Raw genomic sequence first — 27,069 nt, 5'->3', positions numbered from 1 at the left:
GGCCATTGGTGGCGTAGGAGGAAAGACTCATGAGGTGGGGACTGGCTTTGCTGAGAGTAATTTGTCCTGACATATGGAGACAGTGATATATAAACATACAGGCACCTTTTTGCTGCCTAACTGCCCTTCATATCCAATCAAGTAGAGGGAAGGAGAGAGAGAGAGAGAGAGAGAGAGAGAGGGAGAGAGAGGGAGAGGGAGAGGGAGAGAGAGAGAACGAATGCTGTAGCGTGGCTGGTTTGCATTTGTTCTGCTGTGGTGTGGACCCTCTATGCTACTCGGGGCTCCAGATGCAGGGCAGTGGCCAGCTTGGCCAGCTGCTTTTTACCAGGTTTGCGTGGCAGGACCTCTGTAAAAATACACATGTGACATCATGTCTGCCAGTAAATACAGTAAAACTGCAATACAGTACCTGCCCCATCCCAGCAGCATCCTGCACCCCAACAGCCCTGTAAACAAACAAGCAAACACTCTAAACAGCCTCCATTTACACTGACTGTCCCTCCACTCTTCCACCCATCATCTAAACACTGCCCTGAGCATAAGTCTGCATGCCCTTGGTTCAAACATATGCACCAGTTATGTTAAAACATGTCCACACGTTTATAAAATGGAGAGATTTAGATGTTTAACTGGCTTAAAATATCAAGTTTAACTCTAAAGCTGACACAAGACAATAATTGATATAAGTGATGTTTTGTAATATATGGTTTCATATACCTGTGTAATATTATTCACAGTATTTTAGAAATAAAACAAACTATGTAAAGAAGGCTCAGTTGGTTACTTTGGGATGTAGATATACTTTAAAAAAAAACAGACTACATACTTATATTCAGATGAAGAGTATTAATTAATGTGGAAAGTGCTACTGTACACAATCTTTTCTGATTCTGTTTCGTCTACTGTCTTTTACATTTACACAACTGAGGGCATCATATAAATACGAACATTATATTTTATAATATAATTATTATAATCATATATTCCATGAAATATCAGTTTACTAACAGTACGATTACGCGTGGGATTCATCGGCACATTAATGAATAATATAGAAAATAAATAATAATTATAAATAAATGACTCGAAAAAAAGTTATTCTGTTGAACACCGCTGCAGATTGAAATAAATCTTTCGGATCAAGACAGATTCAAACATTAAGCTCACTTCATGTAATTCCGCTGCGTACTGCATGCGCTGAAAGTACTCTTCTGAAGCCTGTTTAATGTTAATCCCAGTAAAGAGGGAAAACAGTGCACAATACTTTTACTATGCACTAAACTCTTATTAGTGTATCACCTGATTGCCGCAATGAACGCCCAAGCTTCATTAAACCGTTCATAATTCAGGACTTTTATTTTATTGCAGAATTACAGTCTGTAAGAAGTGTCTTGTTTAAATCAGCTCACACTGAACACAGTCTCAGGTATAAAACTAATTTGATATTATTATTGTTATTATTATTAGTAGTATTGTTATTGATATTCATATTCATATTATTATTATTATTATTGTTGTTGTTGTTGTTGCTATTATTATTTTTATTATTATTATTATTATTGTTATTATTATTTATTATTATTATTATTATTATTATTATTATTTTTTTTTTTATTATTATTATGCACACTATTTGTGTAGTCAAACATCACATTGCTGGCGGATAAAGGCCTAAAAAGAGAAAATATGGTAACAGATAATTTTATTTTTATATTTTAGGGCAAAGATTAATTATAATCTTATCTATAATAATAATAATAATAATAATAATAATAATAATAATAATAAACCACAATAATAACATTACATTTTAATGTAATTACTGTTGTCGTGGAACATTTTGTTCTTAAATGCTCCTTGTTTTATTGTTAGTAGTAAAAATAATAAGTAATTGCGACACGATAATTTTTATTGTTCAAATTATTACTAAGATATCTTTTACATTTATTACAATTGAACTATAATGGCTGTAAAATATCCACAGTCCCATTCTGTCCACTCGGTAGAAATAAATAAAAAATAAAAGCGTGTTAATGAAGCCAGGAGATGGACCTCAGAGGGGAGAGTGATGAGTTTTGCTGGATTCAGGAGGTTGTGTGTTAAATGGGTGGGAGAGCAGTGTTAGAAACGTGTTCAGTTCAATTTATGAGTGCGAGGTTCCAGGGAGCGCGCTATTCCCTCTTGGATTTCCCTCCGGAGAAAGTCAGCTCGAGTCACAGCTGCATAACCTTCAGCCCTCACCTAAGACCTAATATAAACAGCTGTGCATATCACTGTCCAATCAAAACCTTGTATATCCGTGTTTGGCATATTTGGAAGTGCCAGTTATCATTTACGATTTTCACGATAAATAATCGAATGGAAAAGGTCCAGAATCGAAAAATACATAGTTCTTTTTTAACTTCAGATCAATTTAAACTATTTTTTAAAAATATCCTGTCAAATTAGCATTTTCGAAAACAGATTTTTCACAGCTATTCTGAAACAAATTAAATAATTCAACTTTACAATGTTGTTCTTGAATTTGTTAAGATAATCTTATAAAAAATTAACAAAATATGAGTCTTATGATTTATATTCTGTTCATTCCCTACATTTTTATAAAGGAAGTCATTTTTTAGTTAAATATATAATTGTATACGAATTAATAAAACCAACCCAACACATCATCTAATTACACATATTTAAAAGAGAATATCTCTGGGAATGCTCAGTGTGTAGTAACACAGTTAAACGAAATACTTGGCTTCCAGCTTTTTTCTGGGAAAAACGAATGAAAAGCCATCTTTGTAATTACAGTATTTATGAACCGCTGTGAGTCGCCTCAGTATCTACAAGGCTTTCACAAGGTATTACTCCTCACGCGTTTTTGATTCCTTTTATATAATGAACTGATAATTGTCGGAGAAATTAAGTAAAGTCCCAGTGCTGATGAGTTTTAACTTTATGACACGCCTGGTCTCTTTTCCCCATGTTGAACTTTGAAGTGATGTAGTTCAAATGTGTCGAGTAATATATATTTTTTCACGTACAACCACGTGACACCTGAAAAAAATGAAATAAAATCAGACCACTAGTATACGTTCATTGTTGACAAATACAATCAGTCAAACCATAAAAAATATTTTCTAAAACTCGTGCACGGACCAGGAAAAACATGGCATTTGTTCAGTTCTAAGATATTTTTACACGTCATTGATTTTTTAACAACAGAAGCTGTTCCAAAGCAAATGTCAAACATTTATTTAGTTTTTCCTTAAACACGTCTGTTTATGCTAATATATCCTTACAGACCTTTGTAAGCGTTAGTACACGGGATTCTTTTCAGCGTTGCTTGCAAATTTCTACTTATTATATTTGTATAACGTCTACAAATTTCTGGTTTATTCCTTTTAGAAACCCACTTGTAGCAGGTATTCTGTACAGACGTCTGCTAATGCTGGTTATTCCCCTCTACTTGTATCGAATGACAAAATGGAGGATCATTTCTTCAAGTGAGTTGTTCACAATCCTGCACGGATCTAAATGAGTATGAGACCGGGGCTGGAGCACGGGCTGTTATCAGCGCTGAGTGTAAACCCTGATCTATGGGAGACAAGTGGACACATTGTTCAGCGTCACGACCGTTAGTTAAAGCTCATTCACTGCTTTTAGCAACTAGGAAAAGCTAAGTGTCAGCGTTCATTTATGGTTCACAGGCACAAGAAACCTGAGTCATCTCTAAACATTATGGTTACCCACAGTATAGCAGTATCCAACTCAACATATCGTTTCCAAACATATAAACAAGAATGCTAAATTGGTTCTACGCAGGTTCTACGATATCCTGTCGCAGACAGTGACTGGCTCACGTGATTTTGACAGATTTTTACTTTTCTTAATATACTGAAATGCTAATACGTATATTTTTATATTATTTATTTGTTTACATTTTTATCCTTAATAGTAATTCTGGGGCGTGTTTAACATTGATGTAATTGTGGGCTACACACTGAAGGTGTTGAACATTATTTGGGAGTAAAAAAAATGGCAACATATGTTTTTTAATCCGTATTTATTATATAGGTTTTAGTAACACTAATAAAGTTATTACTTTTAGCCGTAAAACAGCACTAATGTAATGATGTATTGGCAAATTATACAAATGAATAACTGTCGCTTTGTGATTGGCCACAACTTACATTTTAAGTTTACCAGTTTCTTTTAGACGCTGTAGTGTGACACATCACAAAGTGCCACACTAATCATCAACTATACAATATCTGAGAGCATGCTCAAGAATCCAGGGGCTTACTGAATTTACGAGCTGAAAAACGATGCGTGTATTAAAATGTGCAATGCTATTTTATTCAGTTCCAAAAAAAAGGCCTTGTAAAAAGGCTCTGGATTGTAACAACAGAGAAATTAGTGCTATATAGAATCATTTTAATGGTTATTAAAAACCACACACAAATGGTTTTCCAGAAAAAGTCTTTAATTTATGTAATTAATCGACGTTATATCCTTTCTGTATTCCATTGTTCTTACTAAACAACACCTGAAGAGCCCTTGTACTTATAAGTAACTTATTTACTGAAGGGATTATTTATCATTTTTAATTATGAATGGTAAGCACCAGTACTAGAGTACTGAGGCAGCTCAACCCCATGTCTGATTACTGTCAGGGTTAATCAGAACCAAACCAAAGGCATGAATTATTGTTAAATGAATTTTATTCACAAGAAGGTTAATAAATATTAAAATGACCAATAGGAATGATCTTTAAATTAATTTAATTGCATTTGTAGTACAATTACAGTAGACTGTAGACTAATAAGCTAGTCAGTAAAAATGATAGGGATATAAATACAACACCAAATATGGTCTGTGCAAAAGTTGTCGCACGTTTTGTGTTCTTCCCCGTATGTTAAACGCACACAAAACTGCTCCGTTTACTGTGCTGAACATTCCATATTTAACTCTGATTTCCTGCACTCATTCCCACTTGGAATCCAACAAAACCTGGAGGGTTAGACGGGGAGAGTATAAACTCTGCTATACGACTGTATTTATTGTCAATAATCCCCAACGTGTAAACAGAAGTAATGGCAATGTATTTACAACTTTTTTTTTTTTGGTCATAAACGTGTCTTTTACCAGGACCAAGAGTTGCCCGGGACTGCAACAACAGGTTTAATTTTTATGAGGAGGAGAATATATGGACAGTGAAAGCAGAGAGGTTGAGTAACAGATCAAGTGTGTTTTGACATCGTCACTGTTATAAGGTGAGGGTTTAATGTCAGAGTAGCAGAATGATGGCTCCTTGGGGAGTAGATTCTAAGGCGGTGAGGGGGCGATAAAGACAAAGCGTCTGTCAACAAGTGAGACGGGAAGATTTCAGGCTAATGAGAAAAAGCACAAAAAGAAAGAAGTGTAGAAAATGCACCGCGACCACTGCAGCCCTTCTCCACAGGCTGAGCAGCGGATCTGCGCCCGGTTATATATTCATATCCTTAATTACATTAATGTCATGTGTTAAGTCTCCCCCACATATTCCTCTCAACAAAACATTTTTTCTTCTCCCTCTCTCTCTCTCTCTCTCTCTCGCTCGCTCGCTCTCTCCCTTAGTGAAAGATCTGACCTCACCCATTCATTGCATCTCCATAATAACCACCGAGAGGGCCGGGGAGGCTCTCGCGCGCACACGGGAGATCTGGGTTGCATCTTCGCGAGAGAGAGTCGATATTTTTTTTCAACTCTTCTAAACCTTTAGGGGGCTTGGGGGGCTTTTTTTCTTTCTTTAAAAAACACCCCTTTCACTCTTTTCTGGAAAACATCTGAATCTTTTTGCAAAGCTATCGCAGCTGGGAGCGCGTGCGTGCGTGTGTGAGAGGGTGTGAGTGTGTTCCTACGAGAAAAAAGGAGCCAGGCTGAGAGAGAGAGAGAGAGAGAGAGAGAGAGAGAGAGAGAGAGCATCTGTTTCCTTTGCGACTACAAAATAGAGGAGAGTGTGTGGCAGAGAGCGTGAGAGAGAAAGAGTGTGTGTGTGTGTGTGTGTGTGAGAGAGAGAGAGAGAGAGAGAGAGAGAGAGAGAGAGAGAGAGAGAGAGAGAGAGAGAAGAAAAAAGGGAAGAGGTTTGGACGTACTTTTTTTTTCTTCGTACGTTTTTTTAGGAATGAACGCTGAGACGTGTGTCTCATACTGCGATATGAGCTCCATGGAGCCGTACTACGGACCGCAGGCTCCTCGCGAGCAGCACGCGCATCCGTTCAGGACATTTTCGGCGACCGAGGCCAAATACAGCCCCGCGTTCCCCAGCTCCAAAGCGCAGGCGCGCAGCCCCTTCCAGCAACAACAGCAACAACAACAACAACAGCAGCAAGAGTGCCAGTCCAGCGTGGACGGAGAAGCCACCTTTAACAAATACCACCTCTTCATGCAGAGAGCCGCGTGCAAAACCCCGCCAGAGAGCGGCAAGGCGCATCAAGAGAGCGCGCACAACGGCGCAGGAGCGCTCCTCTCCTGTTACGGTGAGTCTGAAAGAGTGTGGCCGAGGGATGCTGTGTTGTGTTGCTTGAGGGGAAGAGAGTTTCCTCGGAGCGTTTTTGAAAAAGAGATCGCACTCCTGCGTGCATTGTGAATTTGGGAGTGTATGCACGTGCATAAGACGTAAGGCACCGTGAAGCCAGTCTGCGCGCGATTTCCTATTTTAAATAGGAATGAGTTTGAGACGGATGCCCGCGCGCGCGTTTTAGATTGGTTTAAAACGGTGTCCTTGCGACAGTGTAAAATCAGAATGTCTAAGTGTGCGAGCGTGTTCTTGTGTGCGTGAAGAGGTGTTTCCACGAAGTGTGCGGGGGTGCATGTGGAAATAGTGTGTGTCGCGCGAGTGAGTCGTGTGTCAACATAAGAATGCTTATAACGGTCTGTGTTATGCTTATGTTTTCGTCTTGGAATCTGTGTGTGTGCTATGCTTGGAGTCTTTTGCCGCTTGGGATTTGAAGCTCTGTGTGTGTGTGTGTGTGTGGGTGTGTGTGTGTGTGTTACTGCATGAACTCCAGTCTTGTGGCAGCTTTCGGGACACTCTTACCAGCAGCTCTACGAAGAGTATGTAACTTTGATTTTATTCTTTATAGTGTGTGTGTGTGTGAACAAACCAGAGATTAGGTTTGTCTTGTAGTTTGTAATCGCCCTCCGCTATATCTGCAGTAGGCCGCAGCCTGAAGGTTGGCAATAATTGGACGTTAGCGATAGTTTGTGGGTAAAGATATCTGGAAGTTAGCAACAATTTGATGTGTCTATATCTGGATGTTAGCGATAGTTGGAAGCTAGACATTGCTTGAGTTTCGACAATTGGAGTAAGTTGGAATTTAATTTGACGTTAGCAACAGTGGGTTAGCAATAATTGGATGTTAGACATAGTTGGAGGCTACCGATATCTTGAGGTTAGCGATAGCGGGAGAGCTTTTTGGCAGTTAGAAATAGTAGTTTATTAGAGTTTATTAGATATCAATAGATGTATACAAATCACTGGATATTAGATTTAGCTGAGGTTTATCCAGACTTGGAGGATATTACTTATATTAGATATTTAGTGATAGCTGGATTTTAGAGATAGTTGGGGTGTACATATGAAAGGTAGAGCTGGAGAGTTGGACGTGAGTAACTGAGGAGGACAGGCGGAGCTCCAATGCAGTTCTTGTGGCGTTATTTCTGCTCTAATATTGATAATCACATCATCGCAATTGTCGCTGCGCTAACATTTACCGAGCGAAAGCGCCGCAGTCACTAACGCCATTACTCTCCACTCTCAGTGCGGCACCGAATTCAATTAGAATTAATGCGATAATCTGCATTACAATCCTTCATCTTGCAGCGGAATCGGACAATTGAATTAACACCTTTTCAGGTGTCCGCCGCGTCCGATTTTACTCACTTTCAGCTCCAGCTTTACTTTATAAACCAGCGACAAACCAGCAGCGTTTTGGGGCCTTGCCACGAATTCAATGAATAAACAAAAGTAATTTTAGGGACGAGGGACTGGTTTATTTTAGTTTTTATAATTGCAGCAGATTGAGAAATATTATGAAAATATGAAAATGCTGAGCTGATTCTAAAAGAATGGCGGAGAAGCGGTAAAAAAAGAAAGAAATAAAGACCCGTGTACGGTAACTAAAACGGAAATAGAACTCAGCAAGTTTTCTTTTTTGTAAAAAAAATGTTAATATTAATATTATTTTGTAATAAACATCTTCCCCCACCAATAATAAAACGGAATAAAATTGCATTCTGGGAAAGACCTAATACAGTAATTATGACATAAATATAGTACATAATGTTGATATTAATATTGTTAATAACAATAATGAATAATAACGATAATAATAATAATAATAACTATTGTTATTGCTCTCTTACCCTCTTATTATTTATGCCCTCTGTGTAATAAAATAAGTCGGAGGATAAGAGGTTTAATTTATCATACTTCATAACGGCTTTAACGCGGCTTGGAAACAGACACATCGTTGTGCTGTTTTACAGAAGTGACTTGTAGTGAGGAATTGCTTCAGTCTCCATGAAACCCGTCTGCAAATGTTTCCTTATGTCTTTAGTAGCGGTAAGAATATTCGGTGCCTCTTCTCCCTCTGAATACTGTACAGTTGTTCTGGTCGGTTTTCTTAGATATGAACATAGACTACTGACGAGCTTTCCTCTTTCCGAGCCTGGAGGGTCAAACTCTCCCTGTAGTTTATGATTTGTTGTTTAGTGATGAATGCTAAAAGGAGTAATACTTACTAATGCTTTGTCATTAACCAGCACAGTGTAAACCCTAATGCTGAATCAGCACTGATGACCATGACTCAGCAGCAGCAGCAGCACTATTTATTTATATTTAGTCGAGTATAGATGAGCATAAACAAGTCCGTTTACTCGACTGTTTGGGAGTGAACGTATCTAAGGCTACATTCACCTAACTCCACTATAGCAATTCATATTTAGTTGCTAATTCCTTTTGGGGTTTAATTTCATTCTGTTTTGTTGCTCTGCCTCACTGTGATTGGTCAGTGATTTTGGGGCTTTAGCATTATGTTTTAGGTCCCAGTGCAAATTTGCGAACTTTTCAGACAGCTGGGGGAATTTCCAACTAGTCATCCAGTGGTCGAGGAGATACTAATTTATCTTGAAGTTTTTCCTTCTGTTTTTTTTTTTTGCTTTGTATTTTCTGGGAACTTCTATATCTTCCAATAACAATTCCTTCTGAGCTAGTATCTAAACATACTAGATTATTTGTAGTCTGTATTTTGACTGGAGTATAACCTTCTCTGCAGTACTAGCCAATAATTTCACTGAGGTATAAGCTAGATGTAAACTCATCAGTAATGATCAACGTTTCCCAAGTCTAGATAAATATTCAGCATTAGTACTTTCAGTAGATGTGAGTTATTTATTAATACTAGTTCATATGTTCACTGGAGTATTTATACATTGATATATTGGCATCACTGAAGGAAGAAGAGTCAATGCTTTCACTGGAATATGAATGTAGGTTACACCTGTGCTCAGCAGTAACAACTTGCAATAACACCCTCTATGTGCAGCTCTGTAGAAAGAAGAAACATAAGAAACATAAATAAAAACCTTGACCTGCTAATCTTCATTAAGGTAGAAGCGGAGGTTTGAGTGCGGAAAGTGTAAAGTATGTCGCGAGTCTTTATCTGACAGCAGCCGGAATCTAAAACAGCGATCCTGAAAACCGGCCAGACTCAGGGTCGTTTCTGACTGAGTTTGAGCATCCGGACCCGGAATAACATGCTCCGTGTGCAACAGAGCTTTAGGCGCTGGATCAAAAAAAAAATGTAAAATAGAAGCACATTTCCTTCAGAAGCTTCCAGCCGCTTCAGGGTGAGTTCTTCTGCACGTCATGGATCGTGTGTATTTGGGAAAAACGCTGGCCATGTTCAGGTAACCATACCAAGTGACATTAATTAGTATCTGGCCAAGATTCCTAACACTACATTAGTCTATATCTGACATGATTACTGTTGTAAGCTGTTACAGAAAAGAAGGAAAAACAGAGCCGTAAATATCAACTACATCTGCGGAGACTATACACAGGTTTACAGCGAGAAGGATACCGCATCAGTCTCAAAAGGCTCCTAGAGAGTGCCTTACCTATGTCATGAAGTCAAGAGTCTAACATTGAAATAGTGTATTTTATTTCCAAGACTCACTTTGAGAATTTAGACACAGACTCTACTTGGCTCACTGATGGACAGTTAAAAGTTGTAAATATACTATATTTGGTGTATAAATATATATATATATATACACACATACACACACATTCAGAGTAGCATATATATATATATATATGAAATAAGTTCAAAGAACACAAGTGTACCATTAATATTTGTTTCCTACATTTAAACAAAGCAAAATAACCAAAAATTTGCCTTGTGCAAGATTTGACACTTTTTATTTATGTATTTTATGCTTGTCCACTAATTAGACTCTGCAGCAGAATGTGCACTAAGTTTTGCACACAGTATTCTCGTACACGGTTTTACGGCCCATGTGTGAATGTACATACAGCTGATTATCATGAGGAAAGTGAGCATTCACTGAGCTGTCAGAGTTGACACAGAGCTCAGTAGTGAATTTTAGCGCCTCAAGCTGGTTTGAGTTTATTAGGTTCATCGTGATACAACGTGATGGTGATACTACTACTACTACTACTAATAATAATAATAATAATAATACAAATGTTCTATATATGTAATCATTCATAATGGACACTATTATAGTATAAAATCCTAATTTATCAAATTATCAAAGATGAAAATACTTATCAACACTATCTATACACACACACACACGACATAATATATATATAAACATATATGCAATTAAAGTGCTTTAAATTGTATTAAATATTTTTCTGGTCAATGACGAGAAACATTTTATCCTTAGTGCTAAATATAAGATTCTCTACATGGTAATTAACCCGGTCCCACCCAGGTTTGCGTACTTCTAGAATTGCTTTAATATTGTTGTTTATTATTATTAATGTAGTTAAATGAAAACGCGAAATGGCACTAAAATAACAGAAAAATGACATAATATTTTAGAAAATAATACTGAAAAAATAGATATAGCGGCTACAGACAATATATGAATTATAGAAAGAATAGTAATAAATAATTACAATTATAAATAACAATAATTTTAATAGCACTACTTTTTAAAATAGTTTCTTATAGAAAATCCTGACAATAGGTCGCTTGGACGATTAAATGGCGCGCGGTCGCATTGTGCGCTGCATAATAATGCTGGGATAATAAGGAGTAAAATGAAGTGTGAAATAATGAGTGTAAAGGCCAGACGCAGTTCTCCTGCAGATACACACCGAAGAGTCTGCGGCACAGATGTCATTAAAGCCCTACTTCATTTAAACTAACAGCGGCGCTTTGACGAGAACGAGGAACATCAGGCACTCGGTAAAACACAACGAAAAACTAAACGGAAATTGATCACAGCAATGAGGAATGAACACAGCAGTAACTGCGCATTAGTTCCACTGAGCACCTCCATAATCTGTCAATTATACTGTGGTGGATTTTTAATTAAATGCATATTATTCTATTTCAATTAATGTTGGCGTTCGTGTAAAATAGTTCAGTAAATCTTACTGCAGCTTCCCTGCAAGTTGGAAAAATACCCTCGTATTTCATTTAAGTATTGTGTTTGTTTACTCAACACATGACTTGTAATATACTGCGATTCACAACCAGACAATGTGTAAACAACTACACAAGCAGACAAAAGCAAACGAGAGCTGTTATAGTTCGTTTAACGTTCCCTCCATTACGTGGAGTACGCAATAAAACCGTTAAATCGTTCTGACCTAAAGGAGCATTTAAAATAAGGCACAAAAGAAAACAACTTAAAAATGAGCAGTCAGCTATAGTTCCCCTAATTCCCTCTTTATTTAAAACAGCTTCTCCATTTCAAAGTGAGAGTGCCATCAAACAGCACGACAGGTCAGAATTAAGGAGCATTTTATATTCAGGTTATTTTATTATTATTTATATACCTAAGGAGCATTTTAATATTGGCAACTTTTAAATGCTGGTAGCCTACATGTTTTTGTTACCCTGTTTACTAAATGAGGCAATATCCTGTTCTTTAAATTAGGCAGCCAAACAAAATGGGTAGATTACTGCAAAAGACATGGCTCTGAGCATTATAGCCTTCAAAAAAAAAAAAAATCTAAACAGGCCAAAATGAGGAGCTCCAACAGTCATTCAGGTTAGGGGGATAATTTGGGAGTGGGGGGGGGGGGGGGGGGGGCAGTGGTGGCAGTATGTGAATGCATCACTGTAATTGATCTGGAAAGGTTGGTGTGCTGCAACTGACAAATTGAAAACACGTTTCAAGACATTTACTCCCAAAAGCTGTAAAGGAGAGAGAGTGTAGGGCTGCTCTGCTTTTTAATTCTGATGAGAATGTTTTGCAGCAGATATAAGGGAAAGATCAATCTGTGCACAGTGAACCAGCTGAAAGGCCAGGGGCAGATGTAAGGCATTCTTAAGTGGCATCTACCCCTCTGTTAATTTGAAATGGCAAGTAAATAAACAAGAAAGTAAACAATAAACAAACCAAAAATTGAGAGGTTTTGTGAAGTAGCTCAGATGAGAAAAAAAATGCATGAAAGTTGTAGTTCAGCTGAGGCAAAATGTGTCTAACTTTGTACAGTGTAATCTTAGTAGTATACAAAGCGGTAAATGATAAACATTACACACAGCTCAGCTGTAACAAACTGGGTCCTCCCTAAAAACCATCCAGTCTAAAGCAAGGCCTGTGGTTTCCAAAAGCATGCCAGGTTGATTCTTCTTCATTAGTTGATAGCAATACAAAAACAGACTATGAAAGCAGTAGGCAGAGCCCTGTAACATTCAGTCCGTCCCCAATCTGACCACATCGCTGAGTTAAAACATTCAGATAGAGCAGAGAGATGACTGGAATTCTCTAACACTACAGGAGCCCTCTATCATTAATATGAGTCAGATGTTAGTTGCCAAGTCCCCCTGGTTATTTTTTTATACTTCTTTAAAGAGGAGGCACAAAATCAAAGCCCTTAGATTTCAAGGAGAGACTAGTCTATGTAACCTCTTTATTGAATGCGCTGTGTCCAGCGCAATAGATAGTTTAGGTTTTGTGACCATGCCTCACAAATACATACACATTGTTGCAAGCTTTAAGTGCATTCATAAACTCTTAATTTGGAAAGAATGATTCATGACACATTCACATATTGCTGCAAGACTTAAGTGTGTTCCTTAAACCTTATTGTGGGCAAAAGCATTTCAGCTGTGGGCTTCGATCAACTGAATTGTAAATGTAACGTACAGTACCACACAGTGTAGGAGAAAACGTATGCACTTGAAGTTCTCAGGGAGAGAAAGATGTGAGCTCGTGCTTGATTGGGACAGTCGGATAATTCAATAACAACAACCGTTATAAACTGTTGATCCACCAGTAATTCACAGTGGCATTCATCACCACCTAAAGTCAGTCCCACAGGATAACTGAACTGGAACATGACTTTGAGTAGAATAAAAGGTGGAAAAGTCCTGGAGACGGGGGTAGGGAGTCACAGATTGTTGTGGGAGAACTTGAGGCCTGTGTGTGATTGTAGTCCACTGACCCAGCTGGGTACCAACAGCCAGACACAAGTATTCTTTATAACAGGTAAGCGCATATTTAGAGCTCTGGCTTTGATAAAATTTCTGGAGGGACTCCAATCGCTATGAGTGGTGGGGGGTGGGGTTGTCCCATAATTCTTTACTCAGTTTCAATCAATAGACGATAGTTTGAGACGATTTGAGATGATGTGAATTAGCACCAGATGGAGAGCACTCAAGCATTAAACAAGGAATATCAAAACAATCGCTTTAGTAATATTTATTTTGTTATTACCCAGTTTCTTGAAAATTTAGCATTTGTTAAGGCATTTAGCCACAATATATTTAGACACAATCCATTAAAAAATTTGCTTTGTTTTGGAATTTAAGGTCCTAGGGAATTCCATGTCAATATTACCATGCTATTACATATTTACCTGAGTGTTTCGTAGTCGTTCTATAACAGGACGTATCTATATATGGCTGCATGCATCATGGCCAAGTAAGGAGAGCCAAACAATATAAATGGAGCAGCTCTTTTGGACTTTTCCTCATGTGCTATCACACAGATAGCAACACACAGCATGAATAATTTGATCCTGTCCTCCCTTAACTGAGCACACATGTTCCTAGCACTTCGATTAATGCTGTTCATGTGAAATCATCTGCTACACAGCACAGAGCAAGTAGTAAAACCCCCAGAGTGAGGAGAAATATAATTTCTAATTTAAGAGACTTTTTGTCTTAGTAGGCTTCCCTTAGGACCAGAGAGAGTGAGATAGATACACGTGTGCACGCACACACACACACACACACACAATTTATCATTTATCTGAAAAGTAGAGAAAAGTAAACATGCTTTCACATGTGTTAGTCCCATACAATTATGGTAAAATAAGGATAACACAAGCATTAAATCACCGTTTTGAGAGTGCATGACAAAGAAGCTTTTCATTTTTTTATGTGATAGCAGACATGAACTTGGCCAATTAATATTCTGTAAAATATAGGATTTAACAAAGTTAGAAATGGAATGAAAAATCTGGATTAAATATTCCACCCATGCTGTGACTCTGTGCATTTACCACTTTCATTTTATAGACAGTGCTTTAAAACAAGGACAAATATTCAGTACATAATGAAATGTTTACAAGATTCATTAGCTTTATATTCTATTATTATTATTAAAGAGCTTAATTACAAACCTCAGTACGTAATGTTTCTCTAAGCTTATTAAGCATCCATAGGAATCATCTCACAACATAATAGCCGCTATAATGTTTCATTAAAAGAAAAAGTCTGACATTGTTTGATATTTCACTGAAATGTAAATTATAAGACTGTAATATTCAGGTAAAAATGAACTAAAATGACTTTCAGTTTTATTGTTGATTAGGAATGAGATATATTTACATTTACAGCATTTAGCAGACTCTCTTATCCAAAGTGATTCACAAAAGTGTTTTAATATATCGATAGATAAATAGATACCGTTATATCTTTGTGATTGTAATGATGAAACGCCATTTTGTTCTGTCAAGTCTAGTCACTGTGACCATCTTAACTATGAACAATTACTTCAACCTTCTTTAAAGCAACACAAGTTGAACATAATGGGAACCAGTCGCAGAGGTACACCGTAGCATGAAGTAAGGCACATTTCTGCAGGCTGTTAGTGTAAGAAGCGGTGACAAGGACTCAGGATCATTTTACCAGTTAGCTCAAATTTTGGCTATGCAATTTACATTAGTCTCAACTGGAATGCAGGCAAACATCGCTTCAAAAGACTACTTCAGCAGAGCCACATTCAAATCTCACTACAGACGGCTATGCACAAGCAAAACCCACCAAAGCCAGTCTTAATTTGCTGTGAATTAGTTAAGAATCTATTTAAGGAAGCACTACGGGGTCGTCTGCACTGCTACATGTTACTATATAAAAACATCACTAAAAGAATGACTGGGTTTTAATGGATTTGCTTCATGCAATCAGCCTTAAACAAATCAGAAAGCCACTTCAGAACAAAGGAATAGTAAAAACACCTTTTAGTAGTACGTATGGTTTGGACTGGATTCCACCACAAGCTCAAAGGACAGTGATCAGCTCTTCCTCTTATAGCATTCCATTACACTCGTAAAGCACATCATTGCCCCACTGTGGTTTTAAATGCTGCTGGGGAGATTCCAGACTTCACTGAGGGATAGGAACTATAATGTCAACTGCTAAACAAACACAATTGAGTGAAGAGAGAAATGGAGTAAGGGGAGCTGCTTAAATTGCTTTAAAAGTTTTAACTGCAATCACTGCAGCAAACACGTTTGATGTGCTTAGAAACTCGTGGCAATGCTCCGCGTGCCTGTTTTTAAAGGATGTTCCATAGAAAACCACAGCTTGAACTATCCAAAGCTTTATTTTCAAACAGGGCTTTTTTAAACCTGATTTTTTTGAGCAATGCACCACGCCTGATCACACAGACAGTTGTGGAAAAGACATGCTACCAAAGATAAATTTAGACAAGAATTAGTAAAGAACGTCTGCTCTGTATTGAGTCAAATATTTCCTGGTTGACTGACTCTGGACTGTGTTAATGCTACATGCGACCTCTATAACATGCTGCTGACCAGTGTTCGATTTTAAACTCTCTAGTTTAAGTCAATTTAGGCCTAAGAGAGCCCTAGATAAGTTGAGAGTGAGAGAGAGAGTGATTTATCATGAGCTGAGGCTTTAAGGAAATGCTGTGTTTTCTTGCACAGCATGTGCTCTTTGCTGCTGCCTGCTGGGATAAATCTTCCCTCAGGTCTAGCGGTGTGTTTGGACTTCTCTGTGGATACCTATCAGATTCTCACTACTGTGCTTTTTTTCCAGTTGGCAGCATCTGAGACATAACTAGCCTCTACCACAAGCACTTTCTTTCCTGTTGAGTATTTGAGATCTGAAAACAAAGTTTTAACAAAGGAATGCTAGGTGATCCGCAAAACCTAAAACACAAGAATGGTAAAACTATCCCTGTGGTCAGGGTGCAGTATATTGGACCCTTAACCAGAGAGGGGGTCCAAATTTATCAGAGCCGAAGCGGTGACATCTGCCTTTGGGCAGGTTATTTGTTCCAGGACTGTATATAATGTTGCAGGCAAACATTTACTAACGAGCCAGTCCTTCTACTTATATGTTGTGGCGTAACGCTCACAATCACCAATAAAAAACCTTTTCCATCATTTCCATCTGCCACCCCGCCATGTCAGCTCATATTTCACCCTATCCTTCACGCTTAAGACCTGTGTCTACGCATCCACCGGCAAGAGCCTGAAATAACTGGAACGTAAAAAGGAAGGTTCAGGCGGCTGGCTAGGCTTCATAGCACTAAGCTGCCTATTACGATTTTCTTTATATTTTAAGAACAGAAAACAAACCCAATTAGAGACACAAATAAATGCTGAGCAGAACAAACAGTCTACACAAATTTCCTTTAGCCCTCGGCTTGCAGTCAAAACTTGGATTGCACATGCCCCGAGATCATGCTCATATTCTGAATGCACCCTATTCTCTAGTTTATGTGTTTTAATATTTTACCTTTTTTTTGGGTCTGTGTAATATTTTGCCATTAACCCTTCACAGAAACCCTGGGGTGCCTAATTTATAGTGTTTCTTTTATTTGCCAGCTCCTGACCCTGCCCATCAAATTCCATAAAAAGCTTAGGGGATGCCCTGCCGGTTTACAGCCAGTTAAATTACACTTTGATGTATTTCCCCGTTTCCAACGGGGACTAAATAGCTACCCCTTGTAAAGATATGACCCTTACTAACTCAAAGGGTCAAGCACTGACATCTTACGGGCCAGGAGTCTCTGGCGTCTCCTGTTGCAAAAAGGCACCTTTTTAGGGCACACAGGTCTGGAACTACTGTTTGAAGCATTCATGCATAGATTATGGAAAATATATAGGGTGCCCTTTCTCAAGCCTTTATTGAACATATCGAATGGCAGCCCATTTGAAGAGACCTTGCTCCAAAGTCAGAGGTAAATGTAGATGCAGTAAAATGGATTTACAAGCCCCATTCTTGCTATGCAGGCAGGTGTGAATCCACTCAGGTTAAATAGCCAATTAGTCCCACGGCTGAACCTCACCCTCTACTAACCTACTGATGAACTCCCTCTCAAGATCTGCAGCCTTTCTTCACCAGTCACGGCAATGCAATCAAGATGAAAACTGCTGAACAACTAGAGGCAATTTATGTAGTACCTTTAGATCAGAGATCTCTCAGGGTAGATGCAGTCTGTCACTTGTCTCCTAGGGTTAGGGCAGACAAAGAAAAACAATCATCTCCAGATTTGGCTTTCTGTGTCAGCGCACTCTAATTGGAGGTGATGTGCAGAGTTTGAAGCAGGGTTAAAATTGTTCCAAGGTTGTGTTTAAAAACACGGTTGCAGAGCAGACTTCTGTGAAATGGGAAATGTACACACTGAAAGAAATATATACATTTATATATAATGAGCCAAAACAATAAGATGGCTTCTTAATGTCTACACTCTTCCATTTCCTCACCTCCACAGCTCTGCATTTACAGACTGTATTCCATCTGTTACTCTGCATTGTTGTTAGCAACGGTTCACTCTGTACCTCAGTGCTCAGGACCACAGGTATTATTTGGATGTTGGATCATTCTCAGCGCTGTAGAGACACTCATGGTGCTGGTGTGTTAGTGATTGTTGCTTTTGTGTGAATGGATCAGACACAGTATTGCCTTTGGAGTTTTTCAACACCTCAGTCACTGTTGGAGTGAGCATAGTCCACCAATGTCCAATCCTGTGACCAGTGATAAAGGACTAAAGAATGACAAACACAAACTGTGCGGCAACAGATGGGCTATTATCTCTGACACTGCATCTGTGTCAGATGGACACACTAACACACCACATCCATGACAGTGTAATTGCAGTGTCGGGAACAATATCTGCTCTGCAGCAGTCTTTCAAGGCCCCTGAAAATCTGAAGACCATGGTGACAGAGTATAGAGCACAGATTGATTAGAGTCTGTAATTACAGAACTACAATGTGCTGCATATGGTAAGTGGAATTGATAAAATGGAAAATTATGGTAGAATCAAGGTCATCAAAATAAAATAAAATAATTTTAAGTTTAAACAAGAATACAGGTCCTAACCAAGAACTAACAGATCACACTCTATTAAATAAATGCTTATATTTCTGTATTATTAATGCAGTGGCTCAAATATTAAGACATTTATAAAGCTGACGAAAGAAATACTTTTTTTCACTATCATTTGGGAGAAAGCTATTCTACCACAGTCACAATGACCTCTACAGTCCCAATTGTTCTTCATAAACAGTAACGCCTTAGTTCACCATTGGGTCTGTGCTGCCCTTTTACTGCACTGTTCAACCACAATTCCCTGCAAAACCTTCTCATTCTGACAGAAACAATTTGCAGTGAGGTTTCATGCCTAAAAGGCAGGTCATGTTACTCGCCCATATGGAGGAGCTCCAGGGGCGGCCAACTGCTGTTCACCTTGGGCTATGGAGAAGCCTCGCCGCCTGGCTCAATTGCACTGGATAACAAGTACGGGATTGTCACAATACCCTACGTCTGCCAAGAGCCCTCAGTGACATAAGGTATCAACAAGAGTCTTTGATCGCCAAGCACTGATTTCAAACAGTCTGACAGCCTTCCCCATGTGGAGGCAAGAGGCACAAGGCATCTGAAGGCATGGGCCGAAAATATTTATGTTCAAATAAATACACTCACTCCTTCTCACTTAACAGGATGTGTCAGTCCTGGGCAGGAGGCAATGTGGGAGCCATTATGCCCCCAGGCCTGGCTCCATGTCTGTCAGGACTGAGGCCACAGTGACCAGTGAAGTCAGGCAGCCCTATTGAGACACGACGTGCCCTGCAGACTGGAGCAATAGCAGACCCTCTGGTTATTTATTGACGTAACTGATTGTTTACAGAGCCAAAAGCTTCTACATCCTTCAAGTCCCACTCACACAAATCCTAGCTTATCCTGCTAAGGTGAATTTAACCAGTCAGGTATTTGAATGCAAAAGTACAAAGAAAAGTGCAGGGGCCTCTTAGCACAGTAATTCGGCAAAATATTACTTCCATGGGGAGAAGTTCACGATGTACTTACGCTAACACTAACACTGGCTGTCATCTGAAGGCCATCCACTGGCCAGATTTCTAGCTTCTATGAGTGGAGAGGTTTATCACTGGTATGTCCCCATTAAGAGAAGGTAAGCATCGTCAAGGGCATGGAATCCACCTGATCTGCAAATCTGACTTTTATATATACAGCCCAACAAGAGGCTGGATTTTGCTGTTTCACAAATCCATTTCAAGAGCAACAACATTTAGGGTGCTGACAAGGTTTTGTAGCACATAAAACTGAATGTGAAGTACAATACAAGCAGGCTAAGATTCAGCTATTAGTAAATTTATGGCCAATATGTTGCCTGGGGTTTCACAGCTGAGCTGCCATGTGTTTCCAGTGGCTTGACACAAAAAATTACCACTCCAGAGTCTTATCACTGGGTTAGTTTGGCCTTATTACCAGGTGCACCAGAGGGACAGGCTCTGTGCATATAAGAGGTCTGCCCTGGCTGCAGGACTGCAAACACTAAGGAGAACCCTGGCGCAGAGCAGCGGAACCTGCAATTTTCTATCAGTCTGCAATTACAGCCAGGGTATCTGTTTCATATGAGCTCTTGATTTACGAGCTGAGACTGGCAGCCGTAACTGCAGCAAGTCAGACATGTTTAGATATTACACAAAGCCACAGCTCTGACACACACTGTTGCCTGAGGCATAAAACTGACCTATCAAAAAATTTAGCAAAATATAATAGTTCATGGTTTAAAAACTAAATGAACTACGCTTCAATATCTGTAAATTAAGCATGTGCATATTTAAGAGTTAAAAAGGAAGTAAATAAATATATATATCAGTACCTAACTCTCTTTCGGTCCTGAAATCCAACAGCTTGTCCGGTCATTCTACGCTTTTCATGACCATTCAACTCTATCATCGACGTAATGATTGTTTCAATAACAGCAGCACTATCCAGTTTTTTAGTTCCTTCAATCCTCCAGTGAATATTTATAAGATTTCAATAGGAAAATGTGTAAAATAATACAATAATATATAAGTCCTGGAGATGAAATGGAGCATATAAAATAAACACAACTCATAACTCTACAATTAATATAGAATATAGTATATTTATATTCCTTAACTAAAAGGTACTGAATATGTACCATTAAATTTATCACCACACTGAGAGCATACTGTAAATGAGATCATTTTAGTGATTTGAAGAACACATACATGCTTTATGTCTGAGAGTATATTCCACTTAATAGTTCGCCACTTCTAATTTATTTTGCCTTCTCCTTACATTTCCAGGTAAAGACAACACAGGGCTAACGGAGTCTGAGTTGCCCCCAAACACTGACCCCGCAGGGATGGATGGCAGCTACCTCAGTGTGAAGGAACCAGGAGCCAAGGGCCCTCAAGAGAGGCCAAGCTCAGAACTGGCCTCACCCTTGGACAAGGGAGAGGGAGAAAGCAACAAGGGCAAGAAGAGGCGCAATCGTACCACCTTCACCAGCTACCAGCTGGAAGAGCTCGAGAAAGTGTTCCAAAAAACACACTACCCTGATGTGTATGCCCGGGAGCAGTTGGCACTAAGGACTGACCTCACAGAGGCACGGGTGCAGGTAAAATGCCCATTCATTTGAGTTTTTATATTGCTTCCCTTGAGAATTTTTTTTTAATTTGAGTTTTTTTGAAATTGCAATTCAGCCAATATTTTTCAAAGCACTTAAAGATACCAGACATTTTCTCTGTACTGAGTAAAAAGGACAGCATATACATGCACTGTGTAGATGAACGCTCTGTAGCTGTAACCTTCCCCAGAACCTCAACTCCATACCTGGGTCTGGAAAACCAGAACCTCTGACCCTCCAGACCTCTCCCCCATATTTGCATATAATCCTTCCATGACTACTACTGCATTCCAGCACTGACTGACAGACAGGGAGACCCCTCGCCCAACCCCACATGCACGCTTTACTTAGAACCCCAGGATTTACACTGTTTGTTTTTCATTAATGTCCTGCTCAGGAAAGAATGTGTCCCTCCCTAGTCTCAGGGGTAGGTGAGAGAACCTGGCTTGAGGCTTTGGATGTGGTGAGGTTTGCTCATATCCTAAAATGTCTCCATTACTCTGGACATAAACAATAATAAAAATGCATTTTAGTTTGGCAAGGCTTTCTGAAGCATTCCAAGAGTGCATTTCCATATTTGTCTTTCTAAAACTAAGCAGCGTGTAAAAAAAAAAAAAAAAAAAAGACAGCAGTGAAATTCTGCATATAAAGACCCTTTTACTAAGTCCACTGAACCTGTTGCAATGTTGTATGTATATATATATATATATATATATATATTTTTTTTTTTTTTAATTTTTTTTTTCCCTCCTTCTGACCTGAACTAACTAAAAATAGCTCTGGTTACATCTCGTTATAAATGATATGCAATAATAAATATGCAGGACCTTTCAAATGATATTCAAATATAAATTAGGAGCCAGTATGGGTTCTGAGATTTAAATCTAAATTTTAAAGTGGAGCACATAGAGTTGCTGATTTACACTTCCAACCAAATGGTGAATGCAAGGTTAGCAAGATGTGTGCATGCCAGATACATCTTAAAGGTCAAAGGTTAATAGCTTTCAAAATCTGTCTCTACCTGGCAGCCAGCAGTTTCATATGACAGAATTATTTGAAATGGATATAAAAATGTCATGGAGAGAAAAAAAAGAAAGAAAAAAAACGCATCACAAGGCCAATTTGGCCAAAGCGCTTGACTGGTCCGACTCAATTTAGTGCTCAGTCCTTTTTTAAAACAGACAAATAAATCCTATAAGAGAATTTGAATGCATGATTTCAAAGCAAAACAATATATATTAACGAATGAACAAATCAGTTAATTAAATGATTCTAAATTTGTATCATGTGCTCTGTACATTTAAAGTAGTACCCATATCTTTTTCACATCAAGCCTAAATTTGCTTTGAGTCTTGACAGTACAAATGTTTTTTTTTTTTTTAAAGGAAGGTGAATTTGAGTGACAGCAGAAGCAGACTATCAATCCTCAAAGCTGCTCCTGACTTCAAAGCTGCTCTTTCCCCTTTTCTGCTGGACTGAGTTTAGTGTTTCTGTTCTCTCTCCTCCAGTGCTGGAACATAAATAAAGCTCCATAATAAGCCTCTAAGCTGCTTTAGCTGTCAACGTCTTTACCAATTACCGTGTCACTACCACGCGTGCTCAACATACAAAGATTCATTTTTGCTTTAAAAGAAGCCACTTTCCAAGCAGATGTTCAGAAAAAAAAAGAAAAAATAATAAACAATATTGTACAAGTTGGCAGAACCCAGCATGCACACAGCAGCAAGGTCCTTGGGAGGGAGACGGAGGGGAAAAGAGAAGGAAGACTTTTGCGGGACATATTTGAGTGAACTATGCTCCTAAACAATCCTCCTTCAAAGCTCTGACCTTTCCTTTCTCCCTGTCTCTCCTGGTTCAAAGATGTGCTTTTGGTGAGAGCAGAAACTCTACATACCTCTGCATTGGTTCATGTGTTTGATAGTGGAGAGGAGCGAGGGAATCCGTCCGCCCCTCTTGTCTGCACGCCTCTCAGGGGTTGGAGGAGCAGCGTCGGAAAGCCAGGGGCTTAGGCGTCAGGAAATTAAACATAAAATGAAAACAAGCTCCAGTTTGAACCCTCTCCCATCTCGCTTTTCAATTTCCCAGCTCCCTGCTCAGATTTATGGAGGGGAAGAGTGTCAAAGTAAAAGATAAACCTTGAGTGAGGGACAGGAAAAAAATGGGGACAACTATTTCGCACAATCCATTACATACAAAAATCATCCATCTCTTACAAAAATTCTGCTTTTCTGCTGGCAGGCAACTAGTGGCTAGCAACAGGAACACACTTTCAGAATTGTTTATTGTTTTTAGGCTGATAGAAATACATTTATTTGAAGAAAAACAGAAAAAAAACAACACCAAACAACTGATACTTTCAGAAACGTTTGCCTTTCCTGGACAAATGAGATCTATAAACATATGATGCAATGTCAAGGGACTCTGATGTCAATCACAACATGAAGTGCAATCAGAGGCGAAGTGTTATCAGGTTACACAGAGTGCAGATAGCATGGATGACGTCTCGCTCTTTAGCCAAAGGGGAGAACGCCAGGCTTAAACCTATCTGAGATGCCGCCTCTATTTAGATCGCTTTCACATCCTTTGATGGAAATTTAAACATAATAATGCTCTCATAAACAACAGTTTTAGGATCAGTTGTCAGAGGTAATTACAGCTCGCTTTTGTCATGAGAAAATTGCTCTATCCCGGTCTGAGCAGAAAATGGGTGGGGGGCGTTGTGCATGAGACTTCGCAAGATCTGCTAACATTTTGTTTTGAGAGCTCATGTGAAGACCTTCTCTGCACATTGTCTGTATTAGAGGCCTTTCTCTCTTCTCTTTGATTGTTTTCTCCGCCCAGGGAATTAGATGAATTACTTTAATACTTCACTTGAATTATAATTGAGAGTGAGTGCATGCATGGTACATGTGCATGCCTATGCCTATGGAGGGGGGATGGGGAGATGTTCATGGCCAGATCAGAGTTCAAGCTGCAGAACAAAAGCAGTTATCAATTTGGAATCCCTATCATTCTGAGAATAAAAAATAAATAAATAAATAAAAAAGATTTAAAAAATAGAAGCACATTCACAGTGAGAAGAATGGAATTTTGGCCTAAGATTTGAAATGCATCTGTAAAATGTCTTGAAATATTTACACTGCAAACAACAGCAAGAGCTCAGTCACTCTAAATGCCTTTAGATGAAAGCAAAAATGGAAAATTCCAAAGTAGAGAATGCAAGTGTCAAACATACTCCACTACTCAATATTTGTTACAAATGTTTGTGGGTTGAAATCACTTGGACAGTGATTCACCCCCCCCCCCAATGTAAAAAAAAAAAGTCAACAGCGTTCTTCTAATCCATCAAGGCAGACATAGTGGAGGAGTGACACAGTTCTCAGAGGCCTCTGGCCCCAGTGAGTTCCTGTACTCCCCTCCCTACCTCCTGCTGCTGCTGATGGCTTCGATAGGAAAGAAACTCCGAGGAGGCCATCACAAGTCTGTCAGCTCCCACAACATCAAACAACAGCCAGGTCTCACTGAACATTTTCCAGGAAGAAGTACTGAAAAATAATCTAGCATTTTGCAAGAGAGGCTTTTTTTGCATGAGCTTTGTGTCCAGAGTGGCTGGACCATGTCTCTAGGCACTGGAATGTCTCCAACAGGCCATTTTATTCCACAGTGAATCACAAACTCATCAGTGTCCAAGTCTTTTTCATGGTCAGGGACAACCAGGTCCAGGAGTGCTGACATTAATCAAGATTTTTTTTTTTTTACATCCAAGTGTCATGACAATTCATCATTAAAAAAACATTTCAGATTGTATTAAGGAACATATCCTCTTCTAAATATGGGAGCTAAATTATTGTTAATGCTGATCTCTAATGTCTGTTAAATATATGATAACTCTGATCTGCAGGTATGGTTCCAAAATCGCAGAGCCAAGTGGAGAAAGAGAGAACGCTTTGGGCAGATGCAGCAGGTCCGAACACACTTCTCTACGGCCTACGAGCTTCCACTTCTCACTCGACCTGAGAACTACGCTCAGGTACGGTTAACTCGATGTCTCCACTGTCATCTTTATAGAAACAAGAATTTGTCTTAGTGGCTGTTACACAAAATGGCTTGAATGAATATCAAAACAATGATTTGTAAGACATCTTCACATCAAGGATAGTTTCAACAATTCTGGACATCATGAAAAGCTAAAGAGACAAGGACAAGCAGTTCTATGAACTGCTAATGCTGTGTAGAACCAAAGGAAGCCACCTCTATGCCCCTTCCCCGCCTTGTACTCTGCTGGAGGCTCCCCTGGCCCTAGAGTCAGGTCAGCCTCAGGGCTGCAGTCGAGCGAGACACGCCCTCGCAGGAGACCGAGAGAATCCCCCGGATTTATTATGAATCTGCAGGAGGGTGGGAGGGCAGAGGCAGCTCTTTGGGGAGCAGGCTTGCAGCTGTGGAATGCAGCCCTGCGCACATCTGGGGCATCTCCCTGAGAGGGCTTTCATCTCCCTCTGCAGCCCTCCCTCAGATCCCCCTGCCTCAGTACACGCCACTGCCCTTTCAATTCACTCCATGCTCCTCTTTTCAGCAGAAGAGGGCTGCTCTTTGGAGGCACACTAGGTGTTGAAGGAGAGCACAGACAACAAGTGCTTCGATTTGCCCGATAAATCTCAGACTTTAAAACCACTCGGGGCTCTGCAACACAGCTGACTCAATATATCAGAACAAGAACACAATCTCACTCTCACTGCTTTTCATTTGGAAACAAAAGAATATAAGTCATGGACAACAATGTCATACAAGAATGCATTGCTCAATACTCTGCAGAGTAGTTTGAGTTGTGAACAGTATAAGCTGCACAACACAAAGTAACTTTGTTTTCTTCATTGTTTTACAGATCCAGAACCCCTCATGGATAGGTAGCGGCAGTGCAGCGTCACCTGTGCCAGGCTGTGTTGTGCCTTGTGACTCAGTCACTTCCTGCATGACCCCTCATCCCCACGCTGCAAGTGGAGTGTCCGACTTCCTAGGGGTGCCTAGTCCTGGAGGTCATATGGGACAGAGCCACATGGGCAGTCTCTTTGGAAGCCCAGGCATGAGCACTGGCATTAATGGATATGATCTTAACATGGACCCTGACAGAAAGTCATCAAGCATTGCCACTCTTCGAATGAAAGCCAAAGAACACAGTGCAGCCATCTCCTGGGCCACATGATTCTTTGGCAACCACAGCAAAAATTATCTCTGAGCTTCCCTTCAAATCCCAGTAATATAAATGAGGCAGTATGATGACAACAAGAACGAGAGTCTGTGTGTGAATATCAACTTGACGCCAAGCGCCATGTGTGGAGAGAGTGGACTGACTGGGGGAAGGATATAATAGAAAAAAGAAATAAAAAAAAAAAAAAAAGAAAACTGACACACAAACCCTGTGAACTCAATCTCTCATGCAAAATCTGAGAGACGGGGGAAATCAGAGATGATTATTAGAAATCAGCATTGATCAGAAGTTGTGGTAATTTAAAGGATGTGGGTTGCTCTACAAGAGACAGCAATAGAGAGATGGTGTAAAATGGGAGGAAAGTATGTAAAATTATAAAAATACAAGCCCTGCACTTATCAGCTGAACATGTAGGTCTTATCTGATGTACAGAGATTGGGTTTTGAAGACAGCCT

The 27,069-nt window shown here is 39.3% G+C and overlaps 1 protein-coding gene across 1 annotated transcript; it reads left to right on the top strand.

The window, feature by feature from the left end:
* The first annotated feature begins 6,157 nt into the window (after positions 1–6,157).
* Positions 6,158–26,608, top strand: alx4a (ALX homeobox 4a). Its single transcript, XM_066646897.1, has 3 exons — positions 6,158–6,528; positions 25,330–25,438; positions 26,291–26,608. The coding sequence occupies exons 1-3, from the start codon at positions 6,158–6,160 to the stop codon at positions 26,606–26,608; spliced, it is 798 nt and encodes a 265-aa protein (XP_066502994.1).
* Positions 26,609–27,069: the final 461 nt, after the last annotated feature.

The sequence above is a fragment of the Hoplias malabaricus genome, chromosome 16 (genome assembly GCF_029633855.1).
Source record: "Hoplias malabaricus isolate fHopMal1 chromosome 16, fHopMal1.hap1, whole genome shotgun sequence".
In the NCBI taxonomy this organism is placed as follows: Eukaryota; Metazoa; Chordata; class Actinopteri; order Characiformes; family Erythrinidae; genus Hoplias; species Hoplias malabaricus.
This window is presented reverse-complemented; position numbering and strand designations above follow the sequence as displayed.

What these genes read in the sequence shown, in the direction of transcription:
- alx4a (XM_066646897.1), top strand. Translation starts at nt 6,158, where the DNA reads ATGAACGCTGAGACGTGTGTCTCATACTGCGATATGAGCTCCATGGAG. An exon ending in TACGGTGAGTCTGAAAGAGT is followed by an intron (nt 6,529 to 25,329) that starts GTGGCCGAGGGA and finishes CCAAAATCGCAG; the next exon opens with AGCCAAGTGGAGAAAGAGAG. An exon ending in GACCTGAGAACTACGCTCAG is followed by an intron (nt 25,439 to 26,290) that starts GTACGGTTAACT and finishes ATTGTTTTACAG; the next exon opens with ATCCAGAACCCCTCATGGAT.